Source organism: Ahaetulla prasina, chromosome 1 (genome assembly GCF_028640845.1).
Source record: "Ahaetulla prasina isolate Xishuangbanna chromosome 1, ASM2864084v1, whole genome shotgun sequence".
In the NCBI taxonomy this organism is placed as follows: Eukaryota; Metazoa; Chordata; class Lepidosauria; order Squamata; family Colubridae; genus Ahaetulla; species Ahaetulla prasina.
In genome coordinates, this window is record NC_080539.1 from 104663463 (window position 1) to 104682516 (window position 19054).

Sequence of the window (19054 nt, forward strand, 5' to 3'; positions counted from 1 at the left end):
TGTATTGAGGTTAATGTGAAGTTTAGAGGTAAATTGTTCTAAAGAGGCACTTGCAAATATGAAAAAAAAAAACCTCAACTCCTTGGTCTATGTGGATGCCAGTCTCTTAGAGAATGGATTTGGAGCAGTTATTGAACATACACACATCACTAGGGGCAGGTGTTCTGAAGATGCTCAGGTCTTGAGCCATTAAGAGCTTTAAGAACGATAACCAGTACCTTGAATTGCATGCAGAAGCTGATTAACAAAATATGCAGCATTGAAAGGAGGATGTTAAATGGAAAGATTTGGAACTCCATCACTTTAGCATCTTAATTCTGTATAGTTGAAGGTTCTGGATGATCTTCAAAGATATACCATCTTTAAAGACATACCATCTTCAAAGATATACCATTTAGAATGAATTATAATGAATCCTCACAGCTACACAATCTTAAAATCATAGAATACTAGGGTTGAAGAAGACCTTGGAGGTCTTCTAGTCCAACCTCCTACCCAAGGCCTAAATCTTTAGAATATCTAGGAGAAATGATTTCTTATCTTTTCTTGAAACCCTCTAGCAATGGAGCACCCATAATTTCAAGAGGTAGGCTGTTTCACTGTTTAATAGTTCTCACTGATAGGAATGTTATCAATATTTCCAAGTTAATCCTCTGATGAGCTTCTTATCCTACCCCCAGGTGCTATGGAGAATAAATCAATACCTTCTTCCTGTGGCAACCCTTTAAGTATTAGAAGACCACTATTATGTCTCCTTTCAATCTTCTCTTTCTTAGCAAACATATCAACTGGTAGTCCTCAACTTACAACCACAATTGAGCTTACAACCCAAAATTTCTGTTGCTAAGTGAGACATTTGTTAAGTGAATTTTGCTCCATTTTACACCCTTTCTTGCCACAGTTAAGTGAATCACTGCAGTTGTTAAGTCACTTAACATGGTTGTTAAGTGAATCTTGCTTTCCCATTGACTTTGCTTGTCAAAAAGTTGCAAAAGGTGATTATATGATCGTGGGACACTATAACTGTCATAAATATGAGTCAGTTGCCAAATGCTACAATGGTCGTAAATGAGAAAAACAGTGATAAGTCACCTTTTTCAGTGCCATTGTAACTTTGAGTGGTTACTAAACAAACTCTTGTAAATTGAAGACTATCTGTAGTTCCTTTAGCTGTTCTTCATAGGGCTTACACCCCAGGCCCCTTACCTTGTTGCTCTTCTCTGTACTCTTTCTAGGGCAGTGATGGCTAACCTTTTTGCCATTGCATGCCAAAAACGGGGGGAGTGCTGGGGGGTTGTGTGCACACGTGCCCACATCCATAATTCTATGCGCCCTCCCCCACGCATGCCCGCATGACCCCCCACGCTCCCCCCACTTTTGGCACATGATGGCACGGTGGACCTGGTAGGCCTGTTTTTCACTATCCCCAGGTTCCAGAGCCTTTCTCCTGGGGAGGACGAAAACAGCCTTCCCCACCCCCCTTGGAGGCTCTCCAGAGGCTGGAAACAGTGGGTTTCCTGACTTCCGGTGAGCCCAGAAGGCCCAAAAATCAGCTGGCCAGAGCTGAGCTCGCGTGCCCGCCAATATGGCTTCTCGTGCCATGTGTGGCACGCGTGCCATAGGTTCACCATCACGGTTCTAGGGCCTCAGCATTTTTAAAAAAAATATTGTGGTAATCAGAACTGGGCACCCTGTTCCAAATGTGGCTCACCAGTGTGGTATAGAACAGTACTAACATTTTCCTTGATCTTGATAGTACCCCTCTGTCCATGCAGCCCAGGACTGCATTGGCTTTTTTGGTAGTGCAGCAGACTGCTGACTCATACTTGAGGGGTGGTCCACCAGGTCATCTTGATCCCTCTCATAGCACTACTGTTGGGCTACATACTATCTGTTCTGTATCTGTGGATCTGGTTTTCCTGCCTAAATGCAGGACCTTATTTTTTTCAACATTGAACTGCATCTTGTTGGATAGAGCTCAATACTCAAGTATGTCAAGATTCTTCTGAATCTTGAGTCTATCTTCTGAAGTGTTAGGAATTCACTCCAGTTTTTGTCATCCGCAATTTTTTTGAGTCCCCCTTCTGTCCCCTCATCTAGGTCATTTATGAAGATAATGAAGAGCACTTGGCCCAAGACAGAACCTTGAGTAGGCCCACTGCATACTTTCTTCCTTGGAAATGCAGTTCCATTAACTGTCACCCACTGAGTTAAATTGGTCAGCCAACTGCAAATCCATCTGGTAGTGGTACTGTCTATCCCCCATTGTTCTATCTTTCCCAGAAGTAGGCTTTGGTCTACTTTATTAAATGCCTTACTACCATCTAAATATACTATACCCACAGCATTTTTTAAAAGTTTGGAGCCATCTCAGTTCTTTTCCAGGCCTTGGGCAACTTTTCTAGGAGCTTTCAAAATTTTCATTCAGTGGTTCAGAGATTTGAGTCAAGAATAAATAAGAGAGCTGAGTTTTAGTAATTTCCCTGAAAAAATGCCATAAAAGTGGGAAGGTTTTAGTTTTTTTCTTTATTATTATAATGCAACAAAAATGTAACAAAATATACAAAGTAAAATAATGAAAAACTATAATAGCCATATAAATGCACCAAACACTTAATATATTATTAAAAAATAATACAACTCAATTAAACAACAAATTAAAACTTTGTCCAGATGTAATATTGTTTTGTACTTCCATTGCATCAATAGACTCAAACAGAATGAGTAACTCAAAAGAAAAATGATAACATGCTTTGCAATGAAACTAAAGCGAGTGAATAATGGAAGAACTATTTCAAAGATTTGTATGTTTATGGCAGCAAAGATAAATTTAGCACAAAATTGGGAAAGAGATAAATTCTTGAAAATAATGACACTTTAAACTTGGAGAATATGCAGTAATGGCAAAATTAATGGCATACATTTACAAAAAAAACTTTTGAGCAAGAATGGCTTCCTTACATGTTACACAACAAGGCAAATTTAAATATCTAGAGTATGGCTTTTAAGTACAAAAGACGCTAAGGAGTTGAAATCAGACAGTTGTTTATAATAACCACAATGGGCATACTACTTTTGAAATCTTGCCAAAAACATATTCAAGGTCTTAAATAGGCAATCTACAAATAGTCCTCGTCAATGACTGGTTGCTTATTGGCTGCTTGAAGTTATGTTGGACCTCCCCAGAGCTATCCATGACTCATTTTTGAAGTCCTGATGGTGGCACCATCACACCCCGGCAGCCCCCTAATTGTTTTTCAGGTGCTTGGCAACTGGCTAGCTTTTGCAGCATCCCAGTGTCACGTGACTGCAATATTTGGCTTGACTGAGATTCTCAGTCATCCAGGTCTTGCTTATCCCAAAGGTGCTTTTTTCAAGAGGCAACTAGACTTTCTGATTTTTCTTTGAAGACATTTTGTTTCTCATCCAAGAAGCTTCTTCAGCTCTGACTGGATCAGTGGTAGGTTGCTACCTGTTCACCCCGGATCTGGCAAATCAGTGGTGGTGGCAGGAGGCTCCACCCACCCATCCAGATGCTTCTGCACATGTGAGTGCACGCGCACCAACGAGCAAATTGGTAGTGATGGGTTTTGAAACCCGCCCCGGACTGGATGGTGGGGAATGGAAGGATTTGAATTTAAATCCCTCTATTCACCACCATCGAGACAGAACTGAAGAAACTTCTTGGATGAGAAGTGAAATATCTTCAAAGAAAAACTAGAAAGTCCAGTTGCCTTTTGAAAAAAACTACAGTCAATACTGACTGGAAGGCAATCGGTCTATAAACCACATGTTTTCATAGTTTTTTTTCCCTCTCTGTTTTAAACAGTATAGAATTTAGTACTTAGCTCGTTTAAATTATTATATTGTTAAAAGGAGTTAGTTTACCTAAATGCAACTTAATGTTTTCTATGGTAGTTTCAAATTAAAGCTACACTGAGCACTAACTCTACAATCTTAGTAATTCCTTTGTCTGCTTATAGGTATTATTTATATACCTAGTTTAAAAAGAAACAATTAACAAAGAAATAGAATGATACAATGAAGGCTATTGATTTTTTTTAATACTAACATGTCAAAACAAAAAGAAATTATGTTGAATCATATTGTTGAAAATAATATGATAGCAAATGTATACAGTAACTGGAGAAATATTGGATGATTTTTACTTACGGAGTAGCACTGTAACTTGTTTAACATCTGTGTGAGAAGTGTATTAGTGCCCGACAAATGGAATAGAGGAAAATGTAAATAGAGGAAAATGTAACCAAGTTGATTGCAAAACCTGTGTACAATTTAGTTTTTTTATGTGTATGTGGAAAAAAAAATCTGTTTATGTGAAAGTATATGAGTGTGCCACTAATGAGCAAAATTTGAGAAGTATAATGCTTTTTCATGTTGGAAAGTGGTCTATAGGCCAGTTTTGCTCTTAGAAATTAAGTGAGAAATGCATGAATATATGAAAAGTTAATGAATTTTATTTGAATTAGGAAAAATATATAAGAAAATGAATAAGCTTGAATTCTTGAATGTTTTAAATGTTGAATTGAATATATTGAAATATGTGGAATTAAAGATTGATTGTTGAGCATACTGAATGGATGGATGTCCAGTCAATGGAAACAACTAGAATGCTTAGCAAATATTTCAACACCTAAAAAGAAATAAAACAATAACGTGTGATGTTTCTTTGGCTGTTTTATATATTTATGCAAACATAATAAACAACTGTACAGCATTAGAAATATGTTAGTTTGAGATGTGAATTCATTTGTATTCAAGTGATGCTCTGTTTTAACTGAGATTTTAAATCATTTGTAACAAATATTAGATTATATGATGTAACAGTTTAGATCTGAAAATACTTTAAAAGATCAAGGTATCCATGGTTGAAAAAGAAAGCGAGTGAATATTATACCTGTGTTGCAAAATATCTAGAGCAGATACATGAATTATATTTTCTATAATATTTTCTAAAGATGTGAACACGCAGTAAGAAATTTTTGGATTAATAAACATTGCTAAAAGGTTGGATGGTAGTATGTTGTCATTTGCAAAGAGTGTATGTTTTTGGGAGAAGCAAAAATCACTTAGATCATGTTACCACCCACTTCATTTTATGAAGTGAGAGATGAATATGTTAGGAAAAAGCTAAATGAATGCAGTGGAAATGAATTATTTCAGTAACTTGTGCAGTAAAGCAACAGATAGAGCCAGAAATAAATAATGAATGAATGTGATTTGAATTAACAAAATTAGTGTCAATATAATAAACATATGTTGGAATGATTTGGTTGTAGAGAATGAATAAGGTTGTAATTACAAAATGAATATAACAGAATGAATGGGCTGAAAGGAGAAGATGAAGAAATTTGTGGCTGGATGGAACTTTTTGAGAGTCTCAAAAATAGGACTACCAGATCTGAGGTGCAAAAATCCAGACAACTGATAAATGGCAATCAAGAATTAGTGTCTCCTTGATCTCTTTCTATCACTCAATGATAATTGTTATTTTGACAATCAAGTTTAATAGTCCTGCTCATATGGTTATACTGGAAGCAAGGACAGAAATAATATGCTGAAGAAAGTGATATATTGAATAATATTGGTTTAAATTGCACTTAGATTTCCTTTTTTATATATAATGAAAGGTGGAAACCTTTAATTTCTGGTTTACTATGACTTACTGTTTTTTTGTACACATTACATAATGTTGACTATTCTAAAGGGCATATGTTTATGCATGTGTTTATTGATCTTGAGAAAAGTTTATCACTTGTGTCATATTTGGTATAAGAAAGGATTATGACGTTTCATATCCATAATATATTTGCAAAATAGAAGTGTTACCTTCCAGGTTTTGCTACTACTGAAAGTATTTTTTTATTTGAACAGTTCAAATGGCTGGCTCATTCCTTCATTCCCAACTACAGTCATGCATGCCCCTTCTGGATGGTTTTTTTTTAATTAAACAGTTATTTTGCTATTTTATATTTCAGTAGGTGCAATTGATCATCTCTTTGTATTTGTACACATGTGTGTGTATTCTGAGTAAATTTTACTTTAAATAGGTTTGTCTAAACTATTTAACTACAGTATATTCATTTGTATGTGTAGACAAGTCACATCCAGTATAATAGTATCAGATAAGTAGTATTTATTTATTAATGCTTAGTATCAAATACCTAAAGTCTAATTTTACAAAGTACTAAATACTATACAGTTGTTATCTTAGAACTTTACAATTTACTTGTAAGATAATGAAACTTAAAACAATAGCACCATCCTCTGGTATCATAATGTTAGTTTTAGGGCTAGATAATACGTCATTTCTGGAAACATGAATAAATTGTAGTAAAAGTATCTGTTCGTTATACTTTCAGTTTTACATACTCATAATGAACCAGATGCGCAACAGAAATTCTACTGAAGAATATAAACGTGGACTATATAAGCTCTCAATTTAGGTGTTGGAGAAATATTAGGTCTACTCAGTATTTAGTATTTATTATAATATGTATTTATGGTTACAAACCTGTACATATTATTCTAGAATATTTTCTGTAATTGCTAAAGAAACAACATTACAATCATTTAGCAAAATTTGGTGTGTAAGAAGACATAGACACTTGAGGTTATTTTTGGAAGGCGATCTTTATATATTGTGGAAGTGTACAGAACAAATACATTTAGTGCACAAATAATTGCTTTTCAAAATACTTTAAGTTAACTTGAACTGAACCCATTTTACACACTATAAAGCTTTAATTCTTTTTAAGACATTTTGAAAATTCCTGTAATGCTTTCTTTTCCCTAGTAATCTTCATATTAATCAACAGCTGATAGCTTGGAAAATATTTAGCTGTTTACTTTCTTGTCCAATTTTATTTGATTTTTGATTTATTACTTATTAATTTGATTAGTAAAATATACATTTAAGAAGAAGAAAAATCTCATAAACTAGATCAGAAAACCCTTGAATTTAGCTATAGGCAATAATAGAACTGGTGAAAGATTCTCCAAACTGGAGGAAAGCATGTTCCTTTCTTCAAAAAAGGAAGTAGGAGGACCCAAAAAATTACAGAGCTGTTACCTTATATTTACTGAGCAAGTCTCTGAACACATTTATTAAACTGAATTATTTGTGTGAATACTTGGATTAAATGCACCAACTAACAAAAACCATCATAGTTTTCCACAAACAAGTCATGCCACGCTAACTTTATCTCTTTTTGACTACATGATGGAATGTCACAGAATTCCATACAGGACCCTGTACTCTTCAACATTAATGAATTAAATTATTAATTCATTAATAATGAATTATTAATGAATGAAAGGGTTAAGGGGATGATTCTGAATTTGATAAATGATGCACAAGTAGGATAAGTGGCTGATATTTTAGAAGAGAAGAAAAATATTTTAAAAGATCTAAACAGTTCTAAAAAAAGATTTTAAAAATGGTCCTAAATAGAATAAAAATTAACAGGGAGAAATGTAGGTGTCTACGTTTAGGTACGAAAAATTTGAGTCATAGGTATTGCGCAAGAAAAAACTAATTTGGCAGTACTACATATGAAAAGGATTTGAATGATCTTGTTGAATAAAAATTAAATATGAACCAGGAGTATTATGCAGTTGTTAAAAAGGCAGTGCTACTTTGGGATATATTAAAAGGAGCATAGTGTCCAGGTCACTGGGGGTATTTGTCCCAGTTGGAATTATATTGTGACCAGTTTGGGCACCAAATTGATAAACTGACATTAGTTCAGGGAAGGCTGTTAAGATGGTGAGGACGAAATATGAGGGATGATTAAAGGAACTTGTTTATTTTGTAGAAGAGAAGACGGGGTGGGGGTAGAGATATACCAATCTTTAGATATCTAAGTGTTATTACATAGGGAATAGAGGTACTAGTTCTCTGTTGCACATGACAAAATCTAATTGCTTAAAACTGCTGGGAAGTAGATTCAGTTAGATGCTACTGTATGATGAATTTCCTAATGGTAAGAGCAGTTAACCAGTGGAGTAATTTGCCTCAAGTAGTGGTATTTTTCACTGCACTAGAAGTCTTCAAACAGATGTTAAATAGTTATCTATCCAAAATACTTTTAACAATGGTTTACAGTGATCAGACTAGTTGTCCTCTACCTCTATGATTCTACGAACATGTCATTTCATTGCTGTTCCTCTTTTTTATTATGTGAGCAGGACAGTGTTGTCTCTTCTAACTATGTTTTGTAGTAAGTGCTTTTTCATATCTTTTATGGAGTGTTTTATTTCCAGTTAGTAAGTTTACTGATAAAATGGAAACATTTCAAGTAATTATTTCTAGAATAATTTTTTTATTCTTGGGCATGGTCCATGGGATATTTCCTGTTAAAATGTTTTTCTTGACATTTATGCTAAACTAGAAGATCAATTCTATTTTAAATCATTTTAAAATATTTTAAATTCTTGCTATTTAGAGCCTATATAAAATGTAAAGATGTCCCCTTGTCTGTTATCAGTTCCAGAGGGCTTTTAATCTTTTTAGCTGTTAATTAGTGCTGGGTGAGTGCCTGGATAGTTACTATAGAGTTGTAAATGTTTAGGGCACTGAACAGATCATTTTAAACAAACAATATAGAACAATATATAAGCTTTGTAAAAAACAGTAATTGAAAGCAAACAGGGCTTTTACTTGGAAACCCCCTTTCTGTTTAGGAAATAACCTTTTTCTAAATAACTCATTGTTCTTGCTTGGAAAGTTATTTAGAAATGATTTGCAAAGAGCTGAACATTTTTGAGTGGTTAGTATAATGCTGACTGAGTCTTTTCTATTCAGACACAGTGATTCTGAGCTCAGTTCACTGTTAGCAAACATAATTTAGAAGGGAGTTGAGGTAAATAGGCGGGAAAGATCCCATCTTGTGCAATGCTAACTCTTTTGAAATTCTGCAATACGCTATAATTACATCAGCAAAAGTTAAATAGGAAAATGAAAAAAATGTGGATGGATGATAATATTTTAAAAACATTCTTAGAATCATAGGGCTGGGAGGGAGCTTGGAGATTTTCTGGTCTAACCCTCTGCTCAAGGCAAGTGTCCTTATACTATCCTAGACATATGGTTATCCAATCTTTTCTTGAAAACCTCCAGTGATGGAACACCAACAAATCATGGAGGCAAGCTATTCCATTGATTAATTATTCTCACTGTCAGGAAATTCCTCATTTCCATGCTGAATTGAGCTTCTACTCATTGCTGCTTGTCCTGCCCACAGGTTCTATGGAGAATAAATTAACCCCTTCTTTCTTGGCACAGCCCTTCAAACTATCCTGTCACCCCTAAAGCCTTCTCTGTGTTAAGCTAAACATACCTGGTTCCTTTAGCTATTCATCGTATGGTTTAACCTGCAGATCCCTTATTGTTTTTGTTGCTTTCCTCTGCACTCTTTCTAGAACCTCAGCATCTTTTTTTATACTTGGTGACCAGAACTGGACATGGTATTCCAAGTGTGGCCTTTCCAGTGCAGTATAGAGTGGTTCTATCACTTCACATAATCTTGATTCTATCCCTCTGTCCATACAGCCTAGGATTGTGTTGACTTTTTTGGCAGCTGCAGCACACTGCTGTCTCATACTTGAGTGATGGTCCAGCAGGACACTTAAATCCCTCTCACAGACACTATTGTTGAACCAGGTACTGCCTATAGTACTGTACCTGTGCATTTAGATTTTCCTGTGTGTATTTAGGACCTTACTTTTCTCTATGAATCTTGAGTCTATCTTCTAAAACATTATCAATTCCCCCTATCTTGGGTCATCTACAAAAGTGTCCCTTCAATCCCCTCATCTAGGTCATTTATAAAGATGTTGAAGAACACTGAGCCCAAGACAGAACCTTGAGATACCCCACTGAAAGCTTCCTTCCATGTAGATGTAATTGTAATGGCAAACACAAATTGAATTAAGGAGATCCACATTCTGCGCCTAGAATAAATTTCACAAATTTGTTAAATATTTGTTTTGAACATTATTTCCAAAACCTCAGAATTTAGGGATTTGTTTTTTAAACTGGAAAAATATATAGGCTGAAATCTGAAAGTTGTACGGAACTGCATTCCCATTCTGAGCTAACTATTTAACTTCAGTATATTCCACTAGAAAATATACTTCAGTGTATTCCCACAAAAAATTGCCCATTTCCAATTGACAAAGATGGTTCTTCCCCTTATAATAATAACTATCATGGTATTTGCATTTCAAAAATTATAATCAAAACTAGAATAAACATCAACATGATCAATAGTAAGCATGTAAGATGTAGTTTATTTTAAAGGAAATAAACAGAGCCAAAAGTCCACAAAAAGGCTAATACAATATTAATATGATTTAAAGGGATGTATATGATCTAAACCAGGCGTGTCAAATTCAAGCCGCAGGGGTCGAATCCGGCCCATGGGATGCTTAGATCCAGCTCGTGGGGCCACCCTGGAAACAGCAAAGGACTGGCCCACGGAGCTCCGTTTTTGCTGGCAGAGGGTTGCAGGTGCCATTGCAGCGCAAAACGGAGCTTGGGATGGCTGCGTGCAGTCATCCCAAGCTCTGTTTTTGCTGTCTGAGGATAGCAGGAGGCCGTCTCAGCTGAAAACAGAGCTCTGGAGCCCTTTTCCGGTGGCAGAGCGCTTAGGCGACCACAGGTGCCCCGACATGAGTGACGTCGAGCTGGCCACACCCACCCTAGCCACACCCACTCCATCCCCCGAGGTCAAACACAACCCTGATGTGGCCCTCAGTGAAATCGAGTTTGACACCCCTGATCTAAACAATCTATTTTGGACACTATTGAGTCAAAGGGAGAAGCAAGACAATGCAATTATCTGAAATATAATGTGAAATTGAGGATGAGAGGGATCTTTTGTAAGGGTATTGCAAATTTTACTATACAACGTAACAAATTTGAAGTTAAAAATAAAAAAAATGGGAAAAATGACATTTTTGATACTCAATTCCTGTTGATAGATCAGATCCTCCAAGCAGAATCTGTATAAGGAACTGGTAGAAAGGTTTGTAAAATAAAGAGAGAAAGAGAAAAGTCATAGTGGAGATAGATTAGCATGATAATTCATTTCACCATTACTAAATTTCATTCAAGACCTAGGATTCTGTAGATCTTTGCCAGATCTCAAATTAGAAAGCATGTACTCACAATATTTTACGTCCACTCTAATGTTTAATATTCTTGTTCTAAATTTTTAAGAAGTTATTTTGTATTACCAGTTGTTAACCTATTGTGCAGGCCAATCTAGATATCTACTCAGTTTGCTCTATTGTTATGGTTTTATTCTTTTTCTCATTCTGTTAGGAAAAGTGAGAGATTCTCAAGTTATCAGAACAGATTCTGACATTGTGCCAAAAGTTACCAAAATGACTGTATCAGGAAAGAAGCAAGCTACTGGCTTTGAAGTCCCATGGTAAGCCCTTATTCCCATCAAAATACATTTCTGCTAGCTCTTTTTTTTCGAATAGTGAACTTCTTGACTTTTGTTTTGTTCTACTTTTTGGTAAAGATTTACTATTATATATGCATATATAAATAGCATGGCTTCTTGTTTAATTTGTTTAAATTGACATAAAAGGCATCTTGCATTTGTGAATTAAAAAAAAAAAAACACACACAAAACTTTCCACTGCATATTGTATGTAGAACAACAATGTCATTTTAAAATATCTTTCCGTAGATTGCCAGATTATTCTGAGGTGAATTCAGATTAGACCATTATTTCCAAAACCTCAGAATTTAGGGATTTGTTTTTTAAACTGGAAAAATATATAGGCTGAAATCTGAAAGTTGTACGGAACTGCATTCCCATTCTGAGCTAACTATTTAACTTCAGTATATTCCCACTAGAAAATATACTTCAGTGTATTCCCACAAAAAAATTGCCCATTTCCAATTGACTTGAACAAGATGGTTCTTCCCCTTATAATAATAACTATCATGGTATTTGCATTTCAAAAATTATAATCAAAACTAGAATAAACGTCAACATGATCAATAGTAAGCATGTAAGATGTAGTTTATTTTAAAGGAAATAAACAGAGCCAAAAGTCCACAAAAAAGCTAATACAATATTAATATGATTTAAAGGGATGTATATGATCTAAACCAGGCGTGTCAAATTCAAGCCCCAGGGGTCGAATCCGGCCCATGGGATGCTTAGATCCAGCCCGTGGGGCCACCCTGTAAACAGCAAAGGACTGGCCCACGGAGCTCCGTTTTCACTGGCAGAGGGTTGCAGGTGCCATTGCAGCCCAAAACGGAGCTTGCACGCAGCCATCCCAAGCTCAGTTTTTGCTGTCTGAGGATAGCAGGAGGCCGTCTCAGCTGAAAACAGAGCTCTGGAGCCCTTTTCTGGTGGCAGAGCGCTTAGGCGACTACAGGCGCCCCGACATGAGTGACGTCGAGCTGGCCACACCCACCCTAGCCACACCCACTCCATCCCCCGAGGTCAAACACAACCCTGATGTGGCCCTCAGTGAAATCGAGTTTGACACCCCTGATCTAAACAATCTATTTTGGACACTATTGAGTCAAAGGGAGAAGCAAGACAATGCAATTATCTGAAATATAATGTGAAATTGAGGATGAGAGGGATCTTTTGTAAGGGTATTGCAAATTTTACTATACAACGTAACAAATTTGAAGTTAAAAATAAAAAAAATGGGAAAAATGCCATTTTTGATACCCAATTCCTGTTGATGGATCAGATCCTCCAAGCAGAATCTGTATAAGGAACTGGTAGAAAGGGTTGTAAAATAAAGAGAGAAAGAGAAAAGTCATAGTGGAGAAGATTAGCATGATAATTCATTTCACCATTACTAAATTTCATTCAAGACCTAGGATTCTGTAGATCTTTGCCAGATCTCAAATTAGAAAGCATGTACTCACAATATTTTACGTCCACTCTAATGATTCATATTCTTGTTCTAAATTTTTAAGAAGTTATTTTGTATTACCAGTTGTAATATTGTGCAGGCCAATCTAGATATCTACTCAGTTTGCTCTATTGTTATGGTTTTATTTTTTTTCTCATTCTGTTAGGAAAAGTGAGAGATTCTCAAGTTATCAGAACAGATTCTGACATTGTGCCAAAAGTTACCAAAATGACTGTATCAGGAAAGAAGCAAACTACTGGCTTTGAAGTCCCATGGTAAGCCCTTATTCCCCACAAAATACATTTCTGCTAGCTCTTTTTTCCCGAATAGTGAACTTCTTGACTTTTGTTTTGTTCTACTTTTTGGTAAAGATTTACTATTATATATGCATATATAAATAGCATGGCTTCTTGTTTAATTTGTTTAAATTGACATAAAAGGCATCTTGCATTTGTGAATTAAAAAAAACAACACACACACAAAACCTTCCACTGCATATTGTATGTAGAACAACAATGTCATTTTAAAATATCTTTCCGTAGATTGCCAGATTATTCTGAGGTGAATTCAGATTAGACCATTGTAAATTAAATTCTTGACCAGATAATTTATGTGAAATGCAATCAATTCAGAAAAAAGAGGGAAGACATTTGGGTCATTCTTCAGATGCCCATTTTCTATACCACATTGTATAATATATGTTCTCTGTATGCCTTCCTACTGACTGATCTCTTGACAGATGGACCAGTATCTATTTTACTACATCTTATTTATTATATTTATTTATTTGTTGCTTGTATCCTTACGATTTATACTGATATTGATTGTTTCCTGATTGCTTATTTGTACCCTATGACTATCATTAAGTGTTGTACCTTACGATTCTTGACGAATGTATCTTTTCTTTTATGTACACTGGGAACATATACACCAAGACAAATTCCTTGTGTGTCCAATCACACTTGGCCAATAAAAAATCTATTCTATTCTATTCTATTCTATTCTATTCTATTCTATTCTATTCTATTCTATTCTATTCTATTCTATTCTGTTTTCTTATAGAAATGACTATTCCGTTTACATGCAGTTAAGTTGCTTAAGAATTTGATAGATAACCTGTGCATTCTGAGTCTCTAGTGGCGCTGTGTTTACAAATGGAGAAATATGTATTGTTCTTGGCATGGGAGAAACATTTTGTGGCTTGAAGTTCAGCTGAATAGTTTCAGGCAAGGTTGTAGTGTAGTTTAACAGAATCCTGGAACATTTTGGTTGTTGCAAAGGTTAGATAAAATGAACATGAAAGAGTCTAATCGAATGAGTAGGGCAGGGCTGGTGCACCTCACCCCTTTCTTCTCACCTCTACGTGGCCTGTACATCTGCTTTTTTGATCTTTTTTCTTCTTTCTCCCCCTTTCTTTCCTTTAGTTTCATGCTGCCATTGCTTCAGCTGTGCTTCTGCTCAACCAAACCTTACTTGTTGGCCTCACTATCTTCCCACCTCTTCCTTTCAGACCAATCTGGGCTTAGACTGGACATGGCCTGTCCACAATCTGCCTGTTCTGTTCTGCACATAATCCAGTTTTTACTATTTGGATAGTAAAATAGAGAGTTACGTATTATAGTTAAATGTAACTTTAAATTAAAAGTCATCATGACAGAAAGACAAAATGTTTAGTGAAGAGAAAGTTCTAATTCATACACCAATAAAAATTTCCTTAGATTTGATACCAGCAAGTAGTATAGAAGGAAGGAAAACTGAGTGTATTTTAAAGGCCTCACTTGCAGAAACAACTGGATAGAAACATTAATTTGTTCCAGAATAAAAAAATGAAAATAACGGAAAAAAGCTCCAGGATTTCTTAATATATCATATGTGAACAAAATGCTATCAAGCGCTAATTCTTACTGTAGGTCTGAATATCATTGGGTTCCTGTTTCACAAAAAGCAGCACTATTTCGTATTTAGACTACGTAGCTAGCTGAAGCTGTGACACAGTTGCACATTTTCCCCTGTTGGAAACTTACCTTCTGTGTTGGTTTCCTACATTCTTGGAAAAAATACAAGACTTAAGTGAAGCTTAGTTATTCTAGAGGTATTTAAAATTCATATTCTTAGATCAGAATATATGACCAGACTAATTTAACACAGAGAATTTGTGCCATAGAGGTTAAGATTAAGAGATCCTGAATATGTTTTCTTGTTTTCTAAATTTAAAACCTGGATTAAGGGACTTTAATAACAATGTAAAACAAAAGTAAAACTATTCCCAACGAGGCAGATTTTTAGTTTTAAAGCATGATATAAGTTTTTTTATATTTCTATCTATCATTGGTATTTACAACAACTATAAGTGTGCTACCTTATTATAATTCCACTATAGCGCACATATTTTCCGAAGCGTCCCACCATATATACTGAAATGAAGTACACTATTTCAAATTTCAAACAATGATACATTTTAGAATTGCCCCTTGCTCCACACCTTGGAATATAAGAAATGTCTGATTGAGATGAATGAGAACTCCATGTGGGCTGTCCCCATGGGGCTTGTCCCTTCAGAAGAAGCTCTTTATAACTTGTTACAGCAACATAATTAATGCATAACATGTTGTTTATCTTTCCTAAGATTGCATCTCAAGACAAGAAAGGTAGAGGGTAAATGGAGGAAGATGATTGTCAAATAATAATTTAGCATGGTTAGAATAATTTTGTATGCTATCTGAATGCTTTTTGTAGCGGTAAGGGGAAAAACGCCCACATAATTCTGCATCTTATTTGAAGCTCAGTAAAGTAATAGAGTGATATACTTTTTCGCTATAATCCCATATATAGAATTTACCAAATATTTGCACAGTAGTTAATTGATTCATCATTTTTTCTTCTGAGATTGTAAATACATATATAAATAATTTTATTTTGATCTGTAGTCTTTTGAAATGTGCATTCTCACATTCATTCTCTGCTTTTTGTAGTGCAAATGTAGAAGAGAATGGACATAATACCTTTATGCCACAAAAAGGATTCTCTGCTGGAGATACCATTGCAAATATGGGGATAGCTGAGACACTACCTAAATCAACTTTTCCCTCCCAGACCATTCAAGCATCAGAAGACTCATCAGTAGTACCAACTCCTGTGAAAAAGTCTGGAAAATCCAAACAACAATTGGATATAAAAGCTGAGTTGGAGAAGAGACAAGGAGGAAAACATTTGCTTAACCTTGTAGTAATAGGTATATTTATTTTGCTTCCTCTTTTCAGTTACAGGCATAGAATGTCTTGTAAAATAAATTAATCAGTAATAATGTGGTGTTTCTTTTTAGGACATGTTGATGCAGGAAAAAGTACTTTAATGGGTCATTTGTTGTATCTTCTGGGTAATGTGAACAAGCGAACAATGCACAAATATGAGCAAGAATCAAAGAAAGCTGGAAAAGCATCATTTGCTTATGCATGGGTTTTAGATGAAACAGGGGAAGAGAGAGAAAGGTGAGAAGAACTACCCATTTACATGAAAATTGGCTGTGGTAGCAGTGGTAACAGTAAAGTTGTTTTTGAGGTTTCTGTGTACTGTGTACTCAGAATATATATATATATATATATATATATATATATATATATATATATATATATATATGTATGTATGTATGTATGTATGTATGTATGTATGTATGTATATATATATAATCATATATGATTAAACTGTCTAATTCTGATATAAAGCTATGGTTTTTACAAGAAACTCATTACACATAATTTTAGGGTAGTATTTCTGCCTCCAGGAAATTTTATTTTACGGAGAGACCCCAGAGTAGATCCAGATACAATTAGAAAAAATATTATTATTTGGCTATTGGTACCAGATTGCTTCTGAAAATATTTGAATCTTCATTGCAGAATTAGAAATATACTGTAGGAAGTGATACATAGGTTAAAACGCCCTTGGGTGGTGGTAACTTGTTCATATAATGTAACATGTAGGCTAAAATGGCAGATTATATCATTTCATTTTCTGTGAAAATCTATAATAAAATTTATATATAGAAAAAGAAGATAGGGTATACAGGTTGATTTTGAATGTTATTATAAATGATCCATTGTTTGCCTGTTCATTATTTGTAGGGGAGTGACAATGGATGTAGGTATGACCAAATTTGAGACAAAAACAAAAATTATTACACTAATGGATGCTCCTGGCCATAAAGACTTCATTCCAAATATGATCACAGGAGCTGCCCAGGTAAAGCCTTTCCTAGTATCATCTCTCATACATAAAGCATTTTTAGATTGAATTGTAGTATTCCCTGGCAGTTTGATTTCCCCATATTATACATACTACATCATGGATGCAAATTATTTTGTGACAATCAGAGGAAAGAAATTATTCTTAAAACGTTACTTTGCTGGGTAATGTTATTTTTGCACATTATAATTCTATCAACAAAATGAGAAATGTTGTGGTGTTTCATTTGAAGCGATTTAAGTAAGCCTATCTTTATGATAAGGCAACAATGAGAAAAAGGCAAAAGCATTTTAGATGTATCTAGATTTTGTATGATTAACCTATATCCAAGAAATACAACTAATCAAGTGGTTTTCCTTAGGCTGATGTGGCTGTATTAGTGGTGGATGCCAGCAGAGGGGAATTTGAAGCTGGTTTTGAGACTGGTGGACAGACACGAGAACATGGTCTTTTAGTTCGATCATTGGGAGTAACACAACTAGCAGTTGCAGTCAATAAAATGGATCAGGTATTGCCTTGATTTTTTTTTTTTCAAAACTTCTTTTATAAATATAGGCTTATTTTTATCAATATGCATGAAGAGAACAGAGAGAGGAAAAGGAAGATTTTAGATAATATTCACTTTGAAGTTAATCTCTAGTATCTTTTGAAAAAAGATAGCTAAAACCTAAAATAGAAGAAAATGGTGTAAGCAGGATATATTAATAAAGTATCTGCTTGCGTTTCCTGTTAAATGATAGATTAGCCACACCGATGCTAGCCTGTTAATTTCTTCAGTGTGCTTAGTTTTTTTGCCTCGTTATACTATTATTAAGCCAATATTTTAAAATTAACAATTAAAATTTAATTCTTAAATTTTGCTTTGTTATGAGATATTGCTTGATATAATTAACCTCCTAAAATACTGTAATCATACTGTGTTGTTATATAGTTGCAATTAATAGTATTCCTTAAGAAATGTTAAGTCCACTTCACATGCATTTTTAATTGAACTGCTACTTGAATACATTTTAAAATGTTCATACATCACATTTTCTACTATATTACCATATTAATTTGAAAAAGGAAAGCAGCAAGGGAGAGGTTCTTAATGATAATGATATTTCTTGGTTGATAAAAGATAATTTTCATTTGTACTAGAGTAATGTCCAAATATGTTCCTATTCCTCAGTAAAGTATCTTGTTTATATTATAGGTCAATTGGCAACAAGAACGATTTCAGGAAATTGTTAATAAACTTGGACAATTCCTTAAGCAAGCCGGCTTTAAGGTAAACAAAAGTTTATAAAAGAAAATAAAAAATAAATGCATTCAGTAAAACATAAGTACAAAAAATAAAAATGTAAATACATGCAATATCATGTTAAGAATTCTTAGCTGACAATTAAGAACCTGTTAAAAAAGAGGCAGTTTGGTCTAGTGGTTAAGGCACCAGGCCAGAAATGTGGAGATTATGAGTTCTAATCCTGCTTTAGGCATGAAAGCCAGCTGGGTGACTTTGGGCCACTTACTCTGTCCCATCCCAAACCGCCTCACAGAGTTGTTATGAGGAAAATAGAGGAGGAAAGTATGTTCAGTGCCTTGAGTTATTTGTAAAAATAATAAAGGTGGGAAACAAATATAAACAAATAAATAAATAAATAAATGCCTAAGGAGGTTCTTAATGGGAAAAGTGACTCCTTAGATAGACAGGTCTGATTCATCAGGTCTTTAAAAGTCAGGGCCAGCACCTTAGATTGTGTCTGGTAAACAAGTGGAGGAATCACAATCCTGGTATTTTGCAGTGGGTAGCAGTAGCTGTCACATTTTGTATGATTTGAAACATGCATCCCTTTAAAGGGTGCAAAATATCTTGTGGGTAGACAAAATGGCATATATAGCCAAGGCA

General features: G+C 34.8%; 1 protein-coding gene across 3 annotated transcripts in view; it reads left to right on the plus strand.

The window, feature by feature from the left end:
* The window catches only part of HBS1L (HBS1 like translational GTPase), a 51983-nt gene that overhangs the window by 17358 nt on the left and 15571 nt on the right, over positions 1-19054 (plus strand). For all 3 annotated transcript variants that reach the window (XM_058171412.1, XM_058171420.1, XM_058171430.1), the window contains 6 exons: positions 11351-11459; positions 15897-16156; positions 16247-16412; positions 17046-17163; positions 17528-17674; positions 18362-18436. In XM_058171412.1, coding sequence (XP_058027395.1) covers positions 11351-11459; positions 15897-16156; positions 16247-16412; positions 17046-17163; positions 17528-17674; positions 18362-18436 — 875 coding nt within the window. The remainder of the gene's footprint in view (positions 1-11350; positions 11460-15896; positions 16157-16246; positions 16413-17045; positions 17164-17527; positions 17675-18361; positions 18437-19054) is intronic.